Source organism: Anopheles maculipalpis, chromosome 2RL, assembly GCF_943734695.1.
Source record: "Anopheles maculipalpis chromosome 2RL, idAnoMacuDA_375_x, whole genome shotgun sequence".
Lineage (NCBI taxonomy): Eukaryota > Metazoa > Arthropoda > Insecta > Diptera > Culicidae > Anopheles > Anopheles maculipalpis.
In genome coordinates, this window is record NC_064871.1 from 70,086,104 (window position 1) to 70,099,157 (window position 13,054).

Consider the following 13,054-nt stretch of genomic DNA (forward strand, 5'->3'; position numbering starts at 1 on the left):
ACAAACATCCATTGACCTCACTATAGCATCAAACGAAATATACAATCTAATCAAGAGAAATATCAGAGACCAACACATAGGACACAGCAACCACAAAACAATAGAAATTATAATAGAACAAAACGCAAAAATCGAACCACATATCGTATTCAACAACAACAAAATAACAAAAGACATAAACCTTATTGATACAAAAAAAATTAACACCATAAAACAATTCAGCAATCAAGTTAAAAAAATCATTAAAAACAACAAACACAATACACGCTTCAAACTAAAATCATGGTGGAATGAAGAAACTAAAACGGCTATGGAAAACAGAAATGCGGCAAGAAGGGATTTCAATAACAATAGATCCATAGAAAACGCAATAGAATACAGGAAAAAGTCAGCTATATTAAAACAAAAAGTGAAAAAACAAAAGCAAAATAATTGGGAAAACACCATAAATGAAATAAACGAAAATACAGATTTAAAGGAATTATGGAACTTAGTAGGAAGAATAAATAATAACCAAAATAATACTCAACAGTCCAATAAAGAAAACAATTTAATACACAACGACAAAACGAAAGCAATAGAGTTCATAAAAACAAATTTCGTAGACAACTCAAGATCCAAATTCAAGATAGATATTAACGTAGTAGAAGAACAAAGAACAGAGCTCATTAATACAGAAATATGGGAAAAAATTCTAAAAAGAAAAAAGAACACAACACCCGGAAGTGACAAAATAACATACAACATGCTAAGGAATATCAACCACAAGACCTTAGAAAAAATTATAGAAGAGGGAAATGCCATGTGGAACAAAGGAGTTATAAAAAAACACCTTAAAGAAATAAAAATTATAGCCATTTGTAAACCCAACAAAGACGCACAACTGATCGAAAACTACAGAACAATAGCCTTGATACACACAATAATAAAAATATTCAACTCAGCTGCCTTATTGCAACTAAACAAACACATAGAAAACAACATGATACTCCCACAATTTTCCTTCGGATTCAGAGCAAAAAGGACTATAAATCAATGCATCAATTACATAACCAATGAAATATACCACAATAATAGAAAAAACCTAAAAACAGGAATAGCCTTCATAGATCTTGAAAAAGCCTACAATAACGTAAAAACAAAAGTCCTCATCGAAAAAATGATGGAATCGCAGATACCTTGCCAGATTACCAGATGGGTTAAAGCATTCTTAACAAATAGAACCATAACAATTGAAAGCAACAACCAAACTATAAAAAAACTCATAACAGATGGCCTTCCACAAGGCGACGTCATGTCCCCAACTTTATTCAACCTCTATACCAAAGACCTTCACAACCAAATAAACAACCCACAAACAAAATTGATACAATACGCGGACGACTTTGCAATTATAACTCACGGAAAATCACACACAGAATTAGAAAACAACCTCCAAACAGCACTAAACAAATTCATCGAGGAAATCACAAAAATAAACTTCACTATAAACACAACAAAAACCAAATTCATGACCTTCAATGAAACAACAAACAGGATAATTCTAATCATACAAAACAATCCAATCGAGGAAGTCAATACATACAAATACCTAGGAACAATAATAGACAAAAAACTTACATTCAAAAAACACATAGAACACATAAAAAACAAAGCAAATAGCAGATTAAACGTACTGAAAATACTATGCGCCAGGAAAAACAACCTCTACCCACACAAAGCCCTAACAATATATAGAGCAACCATCAGAAACATACTGGAATCAGGGTGCTCCTTCACAAAGAATAGTAATAAAAATAACCAAAACAGCTTAATAACTACAATACACCAAGCAATTAGGAAAGCGACAGGATGCACTAAAACTACACCAATAAATACTCTACACGCCATTGCCGCAGAAATCCCTTTTCAAATAAGAAATGAATTTACAACCAAAAAAGAACTGACAAAAAACATAGTATTCTCTAAACCTATAAGGCTACAACTCCTAAAACACCAAAGAACGAATTACAAAAAAAGAAAGAAAACATACCAAGAAAATTTATTTGAAAAAAACATCCAAATATACACGAATTTATACTTAGCCACAAACAACAACATCCAGGAAAAAATCACAATAGACACGTCACTCACAAACGAAATAGGAAAAAAAACTAACAAAGACAAGGAAACAATGAAACAAATAACATTGAAAAAAATAAATCAAAATAATCAAAATAGACCCAATATCTACACGGACGGAAGCATATGCAACGAAACAGCAGGAATAGGAATATACATAAAAACAAAAAACATTCACGCATATTATGACTACAAAATAAAAAACTACGCGTCCATAACCTCGACAGAAATAATTGCTATACACGAAGCGCTTAAGAAGGCAAACGAAATGAATTTATCTCAACCTATAATATATACAGACAGCCTTACAGCATGTAAGATAATACAAAATGCACAAGATGAAATACTAATAGAAGAAATAATACACAACATAATAAAAATAGGAGTAAAACTAAAGGCAGAGATAATCTGGATTCCATCTCACACAGGAATAAGAGGCAATGAAATAGCAGATGAGCTTGCCAAAAAAGGCACAATAACAGAGAACATCATTAAAAACAAATTCAGATACACTGACGTCATAAAAATATATCAAAAAGAAATGGAGAAACAGACACAAGAATGGTATAAAAACACAACAACAAGCAAAGGGAAAAAATTCACTGATTTTCAAAAAGACTTCCAATTTGAGTTATGGTACAAACACACAATATTAACAGCCAAGGAAGTAAAAATAGCAAACAAAATATTAACGGGGCATGACTTATCGGAATACTGGCTACACAAAATGAAAATAATTCAGGAAGGTAACTGTGATACGTGCAACACACCAAACACCGGTTGGCATAAAATTTTTGTATGCCCAAAGTTTAACAGACACAAAGACATTACCAAAGAAAATCTCATTAAAAACTGGCAACTCACATCCGGAAAGATGATCAAACTAATAATAGACCATTTAGAGAAAAACAAAATAGAAATATAAAAAAGCATAGAACAACAAAGAGAACATCGAATAGAGAAAACAATAGACACCGATCACCAACAAAAAAAAAATTAATAATAATAATACATACATACAAGCCAAAACCAAACAATAACCAGTCAGCACAGGACAGTATGAACTAAACAGGTATATAAAAAAAAAAAAAAAAGATCTCAAACTCTAATCCATACATAGTATTTATTACACAATAGCCATATAAATTCAGTTTAACTGTACTTAATTTATTTTTATTTATTTATTTAGTTGTATTATTATTTTTATTTTATTTAGTTGAAATTAGAACTAGGAAATAAGATAGGTAAAAATAGGATAAGATTAGAAAAAGGAAAATAAGAAAACCACACAAAACAATAGGCACACAGATATCCTATCCCTTCCACGAGAAGAGAAGAGGATATTAAAAAGAAAAAAAAAGAAAAAAAGGGAATACCCAAGAAACAAAATGCAAGGTTGGGGTTGCAAATTAATACCAAAGAGGTTTTTTAGGCTATATCAGGAGACCTATTGGTACAAAATCATTTTACAAACAGACACAAACTCTTAGAAACGAACCTCTAGTGCACATTTGTGAACAAATAACGTACAAAGAGAAAATACAAGAGTTTCAAACCACACACAGGAAATAATATATACAAACACAAAAACAATAGGAATAAAAAAAAAAAAAATAAAATAAAAAATAAAAAAAATATAAAAAATATATATATATATAAAATAAAAAAAAAAAAAAAGTAAAAATACGTACACAGAAAAAAAACAAAAATATATATATACGTAGTAAGTAAATAAATAAACAAAAACAACAAACACATACAAATAAACAAATATACACATTTTTATAAATACACAATCCAACAGACAAAAACTCTCCTTACCATGAACTTAGACACGACAAGACACACAAAAGACATAGAAACGAAGACAGAGACATAAACAAACATAAAAAGAAACAAAAACAAAAACAGAAAAGCAAGAGAAATGGACACATGTCCTCTCTTTCTACCATGCAGTATGCCTCTGATTATGAGTCTTTGACATCATAGGAGGATACAACCTGCAACCAAGAAGAAGAAGAAGAAGAAGAAGTTTACATTCAGTTCTAGCTTCCACCGATCAGCACAAGAGAGCCAGCCAGAAAAGCCAGCTTAAAAATGTCCACTAAAATGAATAAAGTACAGCTTTCGAAAGGAATTTTGCAGATGAAATTTATGTCACGGACAAAGGAAAAACTGGACAAAGAAGCAGACGATGAACGAGGACGGTAAGGATGGCTACACTACCGACAAGCAGAATTGTTGGCTTACGCGGCCCTTTGCTTTCTTCTCATTTCAGTGCACTCTACGCTAGTGAAATTACAGACAAAATGTTATCGGAAACCATAAAATACATTATAGAACCAAGTTACGTTCCATGCGAGGAACTAATCGAGGGACGTATCAGTTACGGTGGTATGAATCCAGAAATAGAGCGAATTATCGAAATTGAGTCCGGTGTGGACGTTCTGAAACGTGAACGGGAGGAAGCTGCGAAGAAGGCCAAAATGGAAACAGATGTTCCGGATGCAGAAATGGCTCGATTTTATTCTAGTGTAATGCACACAATGAACAAAAAGTACGACAGTCACCAAAAGCGATTGCAGCATCCACTGCCGTTAAATATAAAACGCTCATCCTAAGCGGTTCAATAAATTAATTCCTTTATTTGTTTATTCTACGATAGAAAGGTGTATTAAATTTATTTTCTTCGTTTTACAACACTTACTCTTCTCTCATTTTAACTGCATGCAGGGCATAATTTATGTCGGTGTTCTTCGTCCAGCACCACCGATTAGACCAAAACTGATAAAACATTCCGTGAACCAGAATAGTGTTGCAGTTGTAACTCGAGAGAATTCGTTGCACATCAAGCGGCGATATAAACTTATCCCAGTCATGTGTTCCTTCCGGGACTAGTTTGAAAACTTGTTCCGCTCCAACTATCGCCCCCAACCACGAAGGAGTCGTTTTGTTGATGGTGGTTATAAACATTGATCCTCCCGGCTTCAGAGCACCAAGACACTGCTCAATAAACGCCACTTTGTCGTTCACGTGCTCCAATACCTCCGAAGCTACCACTGCGTCATATCGTTCAGCATTTTTAGCTGCATGTTGCTCGATGGTTTCCACATGATACTGGATCTGTTCCGGGTCAAGTGATGGGTCGTCTTTGGCATGTTGCTTTGCCACGTTGATAAGCTTTTCGCTAGGATCGATACCGACCACCTTTGAGTGCAGTTTGGCAAGTGCTTCGGTCAAGATTCCTCCACCACAACCCACCTCAAGAATGTTTAAATTGGCGAGAACATTAGGTTTTTGGACAAGCGGCTTCTCCACGGCACCGGTCGTGATTAATCCATCGCGAATCAACGGAACACGCAGGGCGTTCATCGCATGTAACCCACGGATCGGTCCCTGGGGATCCCACCATTCGGTAGATTGTTTGGAAAGATTGTCCACTTCACGCTGATCGACATTACTGTACTGCGTCCGGATGGTTTCTGATGGCGAAGAAAAACAGCGGCACGTTCTAGAAGGAAAGTGAAAAATTGCGTCACTTTGCTCAATAATCCTAAATTCTCGAAATTTTACCTGTTGAGCAATACTGTGTGGCGTAGAACTCGAAGACTATGCTGGGGTAACATGGTTCGGAGGTTTAAAATGTATTTCCACTAATATAAGACAAGACTGATTCGATGCGCCGGTGTTCGTTTGTTGTTTCCAAACAACAATGAATGTTGTCGGCACAGCTGGCTCATACAACCATCGTAACCGTCAACATTTCTTTCTTTTCGTCTTTTTGTTCACAAATATCTCCATTTGTAAATATTGGTTTAATATTTTCCTTTCCTTCCCATTTAAATATTTTTTGGAATAATAATATTGAACTTTGAATGAAGGACTCGAGAAAATAAATCATTTTTGACTACACCGAGGACACAATGTGCATCCTTGGCGACATGTGCTGCGTTTTGCATAAGTTTAGGCGTTTTTCGCATAGTGACGTACAAATTTTACCAGAAAGCGGGGCTGTATTGATTACTTTATCATATTTTAATTTTCTTTTTTATAAAATCTGCAAAGACTAAGATTAAAATTTATTATTTAAAATATATCAAATATTCTACGATCGCAATGTATAGCTGGCAACACTTCTTTTAGCATATTGTTCCACTGTCAAATGATACATGCTCGGACAAAACGTCAAACCAGTAAACACGTGCGAGTTCCACCGGCTGGTGAAAACAATCCAAGAAAATTTTCGATTATTTTTATAGATAAATTGTGTACTCGTTATTATTTCATTGTAGTGTATAACCTAACAACCCCAAAATGAAAATCAAACAGTCAAAGAAAAAGGAAGACTTCCAGAACATGTCCCTGGACAACTTCTTGGACAACATGGATGCAGACGTGGGAGATGATGAGCCCGAAGTAAAGCCGAAAAGTAAAATCAAGTCGAATGGAATTGAAAAGGCCAAAACTAAACAAGAGAAGAAGCTGAAAGTTGAGGCTAAGCCGAAGAAATCGGCGATGAGCTCAGGAGAATCGCAAACAGCAGCAAACGGAATTGAAACAAACAAGCTTAAAGTCCAGAAAGTCTCTTCCGATGGAAAAAAGAAAAAGGATTTGCATCCTCCAGAAGTAAATGGTAAAGCACACGATAAGAAAGGGAAGGAGAAAAAAATGAAACCAAAAGCTCAAGAACCGGAAGTAAATGGTAAAAAGAAGCGATCGAAACGCAAAGTGGCTGATCCGGAAGATTCCGAAGATACTGCCGATTTGGATGATGACACTGGCAAAGTGTTGAAAAAGAAGAAGAATATCAACAAACAAGTAGCGCAAGAGCCGCAAGGAGGAAAAAAGAAGAAACCCGAATCGAAACCACCCCAGCCAGCCTCAAATGGAAAAGCTGCTAAGAAAACGAAAGGAAAGTTGACTGCTCCGGAAGATTCCGATGGGGAGGATGGTTCCGATGCAGAAACGGGTATGAAGCAGGTGGAGAAGGAGCACAAGCAAGCGCTCGCTAGGTTAGAATCAACCGATCCCGAACTGTTTGCCTTTTTGAAGAAGAATGATGAGAAATTGTTAAAATTCGGGCAACTGGAAGGAAGCGATTCAGAATTCGAAGACTCATCAGACGAAGAGCCGGCTGACGATGAGGATGGGGGTGTGCACAAGTTGCCGAAGAAATTGGAAGTGGCCAGTGATGAGAGTGATTTCGATCCGGATGAAGACGACGAGAAGGAAGACGCTGGTGCCGAGGATGATGATGATGAGGAGGATGGCGAAGAAGAAGGCGGAAAAGGTGACGATGATGATGGTAAGCCGGGCAAAAAGGTAACGTTTAAAATGTTGAAAGCATGGACCAATGATCTGAACACGATGCCGGTAAAACACGTCAAATGCATCAGGAACATCTGCAAGGCATTTAATTCGGCTATTTTTACTGTTACTGGAGAAAAAAGCATTACTCCACCGTATCGTATCGAAGGTTCGGCGTTGTTCAATGGAATCGTACAAACGTGTGTTCTTTATCTGGGTCCAGCTGTACGAAGCTATCTTTCGTTGAACGAGAAGCGTCAGTACAAGGATTTGAAGAATGATAGACGGTTCAAGAAGATAAAATCATGCCTGAAGACGTACCTGATCGATCTTACCAACTTGCTCGAGAACGTGTCCTCATCGCACATCATGTCCGTGCTACTGAAGCACCTGCATCAATTTTCATCGATTCTGGTTTGCTACCAAAGCATAACAAAACCGATTCTGAAGCGTCTTATTGGCATCTGGAGTACGGCCGAGGAGGAAACGATCCGTGTTTTAGCTTTCATGTGCATCTTGAAGATTACGCACGCCCAGCAGTCCCATTTCCTCAGCAACGTGTTGAAGGTGATGTATCTGGCGTACGTGAAGAACAGCAAATTCGTTTCGCCGAACACGCTGCCCAACATTAACTTTATGCGTCGCTCGTTGGGAGAAATGTTTCTGCTGAACTTCAATGTGTCCTATCAGCACATGTTTTTGTACATCCGCCAGCTAGCCATTCATCTGCGGAATGCGGTAATTCTGCAGAAAAAGGACAGCTTCCAGTACATCTACAACTGGCAGTATGTCAACTCGTTGAAGCTTTGGGGTGATGTTCTCGGTGCGGCCCATGCACATGGAGAAGCGCTCGAACCGCTGATTTATCCGTTTGTCTCGATCGTGATCGGTGTGATCAAGCTGATACCTTCTGCCCAGTACTTCCCGTTGCGGTTCCACTGTTGTCGCATACTGATACAGCTAAATGCGAAAACTAACATTTACATACCGGTGCTCCCGTTCCTGGTGGAGGTTCTGAGATCCCATAGCTTCAATGAGCATCACAAGAAATTGTCAATGCGCCCGGTCAATCTGACCTGTCTGTTACGCTTTTCGCCAGCAAACATTCAAGAGAACGCCTTCAAAGATGCCGTAATTGATCAAATTTACGAGCTAGTGCTGGAGTTTGCGGCAAACGAGTCTGCATCGGTTGGCTTTCCGGAGATCATTCTACCGATCATACTACAACTGCGCCAATACACGAAAACAACCAAACAGTACAAGTACTCGCGCAAGATGAAACAACTGAGCGACAAGCTGATGGAAAACTACGAGTTTATGGAGAAGCTGCGCAGCAGGATGGAAATACCGCTGAAGGAAACCGAACGTATCCGTGCCTGGGAGGAAACTGTACGGGCCGATGGTACACCGCTGATGAAGTTCTACGCGTCCGTAGCAAAGGAAAGCGAATCTGCGAAACGGCGAATTGCTACGAATTCGGAAAATATTAGCGATTACAAGCTGCCGACGCTGAAGAAGCTGCCGAAGAAATCGCAGGTGAAGAAGGACGGTCCGGTAACTCTGTTCCCATCGGACGACGAGGACGAGGACGAGGATAAGATTGAAGTCGAAGGCATGGAGGAAGAAGATGGTGATGAAGGCGATGATGAATCGATGTCCGATATGGAACAAGATAGTGATGATCAGGAGGATATGGACTCGGACGAAGAAGAGGAGGAGGAAGAAGAAGAAGTACCCCAAAAGAACGTGAAGAAGAAATCGGCAAAGGAGAGCGGCAAACCTCAAAAGAAACCCGTTGAAGAGTACCCGTTGGAAGATGGTAAGGATGCGGATCAGATCGATATCGTGAAAGATTTGAAATTGGACGAGTGGGATGATTAAAAAGTTGTTGATCGTAATGATGTATGTTGTACAATACGTTGCAAGAAGATATAAATAAATAGGTTTTAAGGGAAGATTTCCCTTACTTGTACATGGTTGGTGTAAGCTTGAGTAGCTATCAATTGCTTTTTAAACCGTTGAGAACAATTTTAAATTCAAATGAAATAAGCCGTCATGCGATCGTCCCAATGTTAAGGTTGAAAAGGCTGCGTTAAACATGATATCTAGGTTCATATACATTTTTGTACGCGTGTCCGTGCAACTTTGGCGTGTGTTGAGTTGCTAGGTTTCCACAAGCATAGGCAGTGGGGTGTCGTTAACCAAAGTAAGTATTTTTAATAACCCTTTAAAAGCTCTAGCAAGACCGTGGAACAGTATCAGTCGTGTGACCGTCTCAGAAGTGTAAAAGTGTATCGAAAGAAGGATTTGCCGAGCCATAAAATGGAGAGGATCGATTCGGTCATGGAATCTAGCGGATTCGTTATTTTTAAGCTGGTGCTATCGTTCTTCCAGTTTGTACTTGCCAAAATGTTCGAGAAAGCATCGATCGCGTTCCTCAGCCTGATGGAGGGTCTGACGATGAAAAGTACGGCAGAGGAACAAATTGCAACGTTCGATCAACTCTCCACACACTGGTGGGAACCGACCGGACCCATGATTTTGCTGCACAAATTAAACAAACTGAGGTAAGCTTGCTTACTGTCTACCAAAAACGTCCTAACTAGGTCACTAATTGTTCCCTTTTTAAATCGGTTTCACTTCAGAGTTCCTCTAGTCGTGGAAGGTCTCATCAAGGTGGGTAAACTCGATCGAAAGCAGCGGTACACGACCGACTCCTTGAAAGGTCTCACGATATTGGATGTCGGTTGCGGGGGTGGAATCTACTCAGAAGCACTGGCAAAGCTGCACGCGAACGTAGTCGGTATCGATCCAGCGCGGCACCTCATCGAGGTAGCTAAAGCGCACGCAGAGAAGCAACCGGACATCAAGGAGCGCTGCCATTATTTCGAACAATCGCTCGACGCACATTGGCAAGGGGCAGTTGGCAAATATGATGTGGTCGTGCTTTCGGAAACGATCGAGCACGTGGTGGATCAGAGTACGCTGCTGAAGCAAGTCGCTGCCGTACTGAAACCGGGCGGTTCGGTATTCATCAGCACCTGGAACAAAACCAACTGGTCCTGGCTGCTGGCGGTGGTAGTGTTGGAAAATATCATGAAGCGGCTGCCGAAGGGTTCGCACGATTATGAAAAGTTTATCTCACCCGAGGAAACGGAAGCCATCCTGGAGGGTTACGGATGTCACACGATCGAGCAGAGACCATTCTATTTGAAGTTCTGGGAAAGTGAGTGGGTTTGGGTGCCGTTCAATACGCTCACGTATGCGTTACATGCGGTTAAACAGTAGATTCTTTCTGAAGAGTAAAGACACACGAGATGAAATATGATGAATGAACGATTAACGGCATAAATTGTAGAACATTTGTTGCAAAATTATTAAAGCCTTCTTCTTCTTAAACTTCTTGGCTCAACGACCAACTAGGTCACGCCAGCTATCTGAAGGATGGTGTAATAAATTAACTTGCTGAAACCACGTAAGTTCTATAATCAATTCGAGTAGGACGGGATTTGAACCCTAGTTCTGCCGTGTGAAGATCGGCACCGTAGTTGCCTTTCCCATCCGGCCGCCCCAACAAAACCGCCCACCAAGGACATCAGATACAATTTGATTGTCGATTCAAATATTTATGATGTTTGCAGTTGTAACCTTTTGACCTTTCAGACCTCATTCGCCTCTTTGCGTTATTCGGTAACAAATTGGGTTACAATTGTTGCAGATATGGCGTAATGTTGACTTTGGCAGTACTTCGAGCTATTACTTCAGTAGAGTAAATGAATTTGTGATTCGAGAGTTTGATGGTGCAGTTGTCTAATGTGGAGTGGATCCCAAAGCCGGCTGAGTCTTGATGAACGGAGACGTCTATTCCCTAGTCTAGTTTCCAGCCCATTGCTGGTGTGCGGTTCGGATTCCCCGGCGTATGGAATGGATGAGTAGTAGTAGCTTAGTAGTAGTGCGAGTAGGGAAGCATGCCAAACCCCCCATGCTCCTACATCCCCTGTCCACTCGCTGTAGATGTAGAAGGGACCTCGGCAGACGCGGATTTATTCCTTCTGAGGTCCTAAGAGGAAATGGTGTGTCATGAAGGACCCCTTGTACGAGGCAGCTCCGTCCACCGTTAAATCCGCTACTGCCGCGGTGTGAGGGAGTTTCTCACCACGAGCAGGGGCCACTCGATTAGTCCCATACGTCTACCAATATTTACAACAACCAATTCGCTTTGGGCTTCAGCTCAAAGCACTTTTCGAGGTCCCTACACCACGCGAACGTTCAGCAAGATTCGCCTCTGGACCTTAATGCAACTCGTCTCAATCCGACACGTTCCGCCATAGTGAAGACTGACTATACAATTACGTTATATCAGCATGTCTCGTAAGACATTCGATGACCGGCGTGGCCTAGTAGGTCGTTATGTCAAGAAGAAAAGTTTCTCTGGGATGTCAATTATATGGTTCAAGTTTATGTGTTATTTTCAAGCTTTGTTGGTTCCAGGATCTTTCTGGGCCACGTTTGAATGGGGAATAAAGAAAAGTCGTCGGCCATAGGTCGATTGCGAATATGCAAGATGTTGTATTTGGTGTTCCCAACCACGGCCGTACCATGCCATCTGCTACGGCTAAAGTTTAGTCAAGGAAATCATTAGATGGCAGACATGATCAAGTGACTTCAAGGCGGCCTACAATACCATAGATTGGACCGAACTATGGAACCCCATGCAGCAGTACGGATTCCCTGGGAAGTTGGTACGGCTGCTAAAGGCCACTATCGACGGTGTGCAGTGCAAGGTGGGAGTTTCGAGCATGCTGTCGGAATCGTTCGAATCTCACCGGGGTCTGAGGCAAGGGGACAGACTCTCCTGTTTGTTGTTCAACATCGACATTCGGAGCACGATTTTCACCCAATCTCTCCAATTCCTTTTCTTCGCGGATGACATCGACATCATCGGACGGACAAATGCGGCGGTGTGCGAGGCGTACACCCGACTGAAACGCGAGGCCAATATAATTGGATCGAGGATCAATACGACGAAGACTAAATACCTGCTTGTTGAAGGCTCTGACCGTTATAGAGTTTGTCTCGGAAGCAGAGTATCAGTTGACAGCGACGATCTTGAGGTGGTAGAAGAGTTCTGCTACCCGTACCGGTACGATCGTAACCACGTAAGTAGCGAAATCTGAAGGCGCATTGTTTTGGGGAATCGTACCTACTACGGACTCCACAAACTCCTGCGATCGAGAAGACTCCAACAACACACGAAATGCACGATTTACCGCACCTTGATACGTCCGGTAGTTTTCTATGGGTACGAGAGTGCTGTCGGAGGACGCCAATGCACTCGCTATTGTCGAACGGCGGGTACTAAGGACTATTTTTGGCGGTGTGGTGAAGGAGAATGAACCACGATGTAGCTGAGCTGTTTGGCGGTGCTGATATCCTGTCGGTAGTCAAAGGCGGAAGGATACGATGACTGGGGCACGTGATGAGGATGCCCCAACAGGAAGATGCTCGTCAATGACCTGTTCGGCACGAGGCGTAGAGGAGCACAGCGAGCTCGTTGGCTGGATAAAGTGGAGTCTAACCTGTCGGAGATCGGATGCAGCGGGATTTTACTTGATCGGACGAAGAA

At 40.6% G+C, this 13,054-nt stretch overlaps 4 protein-coding genes across 4 annotated transcripts; 3 read left to right on the forward strand and 1 right to left on the reverse strand.

Moving 5' to 3' along the window:
* Positions 1 to 4,214: 4,214 nt before the first annotated feature.
* LOC126556363 (uncharacterized) lies at positions 4,215 to 4,770 on the forward strand. Its single transcript, XM_050211628.1, has 2 exons — positions 4,215 to 4,328; positions 4,400 to 4,770. The coding sequence occupies exons 1-2, from the start codon at positions 4,219 to 4,221 to the stop codon at positions 4,740 to 4,742; spliced, it is 453 nt and encodes a 150-aa protein (XP_050067585.1). The 5' UTR covers positions 4,215 to 4,218; the 3' UTR covers positions 4,743 to 4,770.
* Positions 4,771 to 4,812: 42 nt separating this feature from the next.
* On the reverse strand, positions 4,813 to 5,837 carry LOC126556254 (ubiquinone biosynthesis O-methyltransferase, mitochondrial-like). Its single transcript, XM_050211480.1, has 2 exons — positions 5,695 to 5,837; positions 4,813 to 5,632 (listed from the first exon to the last, which is right to left on the reverse strand). Exons 1-2 carry the CDS (start codon positions 5,745 to 5,747, stop codon positions 4,825 to 4,827), a joined length of 861 nt encoding a protein of 286 aa, XP_050067437.1. The 5' UTR covers positions 5,748 to 5,837; the 3' UTR covers positions 4,813 to 4,824.
* Positions 5,838 to 6,408: 571 nt separating this feature from the next.
* On the forward strand, positions 6,409 to 9,309 carry LOC126568814 (nucleolar complex protein 2 homolog). Its single transcript, XM_050225457.1, has one exon. The coding sequence runs from the start codon at positions 6,436 to 6,438 to the stop codon at positions 9,307 to 9,309; it is 2,874 nt and encodes a 957-aa protein (XP_050081414.1). The 5' UTR covers positions 6,409 to 6,435.
* Positions 9,310 to 9,750: 441 nt separating this feature from the next.
* LOC126556244 (ubiquinone biosynthesis O-methyltransferase-like) lies at positions 9,751 to 10,737 on the forward strand. Its single transcript, XM_050211469.1, has 2 exons — positions 9,751 to 9,995; positions 10,074 to 10,737. Exons 1-2 carry the CDS (start codon positions 9,751 to 9,753, stop codon positions 10,714 to 10,716), a joined length of 888 nt encoding a protein of 295 aa, XP_050067426.1. The 3' UTR covers positions 10,717 to 10,737.
* The last annotated feature ends 2,317 nt before the right edge of the window (positions 10,738 to 13,054 follow it).

What these genes read in the sequence shown, in the direction of transcription:
- LOC126556254 (XM_050211480.1), bottom strand. Translation starts at nt 5,747, where the DNA reads ATGTTACCCCAGCATAGTCTTCGAGTTCTACGCCACACAGTATTGCTC. An exon ending in CACACAGTATTGCTCAACAG is followed by an intron (nt 5,633 to 5,694) that starts GTAAAATTTCGA and finishes CTTTCCTTCTAG; the next exon opens with AACGTGCCGCTGTTTTTCTT.
- LOC126556244 (XM_050211469.1), top strand. Translation starts at nt 9,751, where the DNA reads ATGGAGAGGATCGATTCGGTCATGGAATCTAGCGGATTCGTTATTTTT. An exon ending in CACAAATTAAACAAACTGAG is followed by an intron (nt 9,996 to 10,073) that starts GTAAGCTTGCTT and finishes GTTTCACTTCAG; the next exon opens with AGTTCCTCTAGTCGTGGAAG.
- LOC126568814 (XM_050225457.1), top strand. Translation starts at nt 6,436, where the DNA reads ATGAAAATCAAACAGTCAAAGAAAAAGGAAGACTTCCAGAACATGTCC.
- LOC126556363 (XM_050211628.1), top strand. Translation starts at nt 4,219, where the DNA reads ATGTCCACTAAAATGAATAAAGTACAGCTTTCGAAAGGAATTTTGCAG. An exon ending in GCAGACGATGAACGAGGACG is followed by an intron (nt 4,329 to 4,399) that starts GTAAGGATGGCT and finishes TTCTCATTTCAG; the next exon opens with TGCACTCTACGCTAGTGAAA.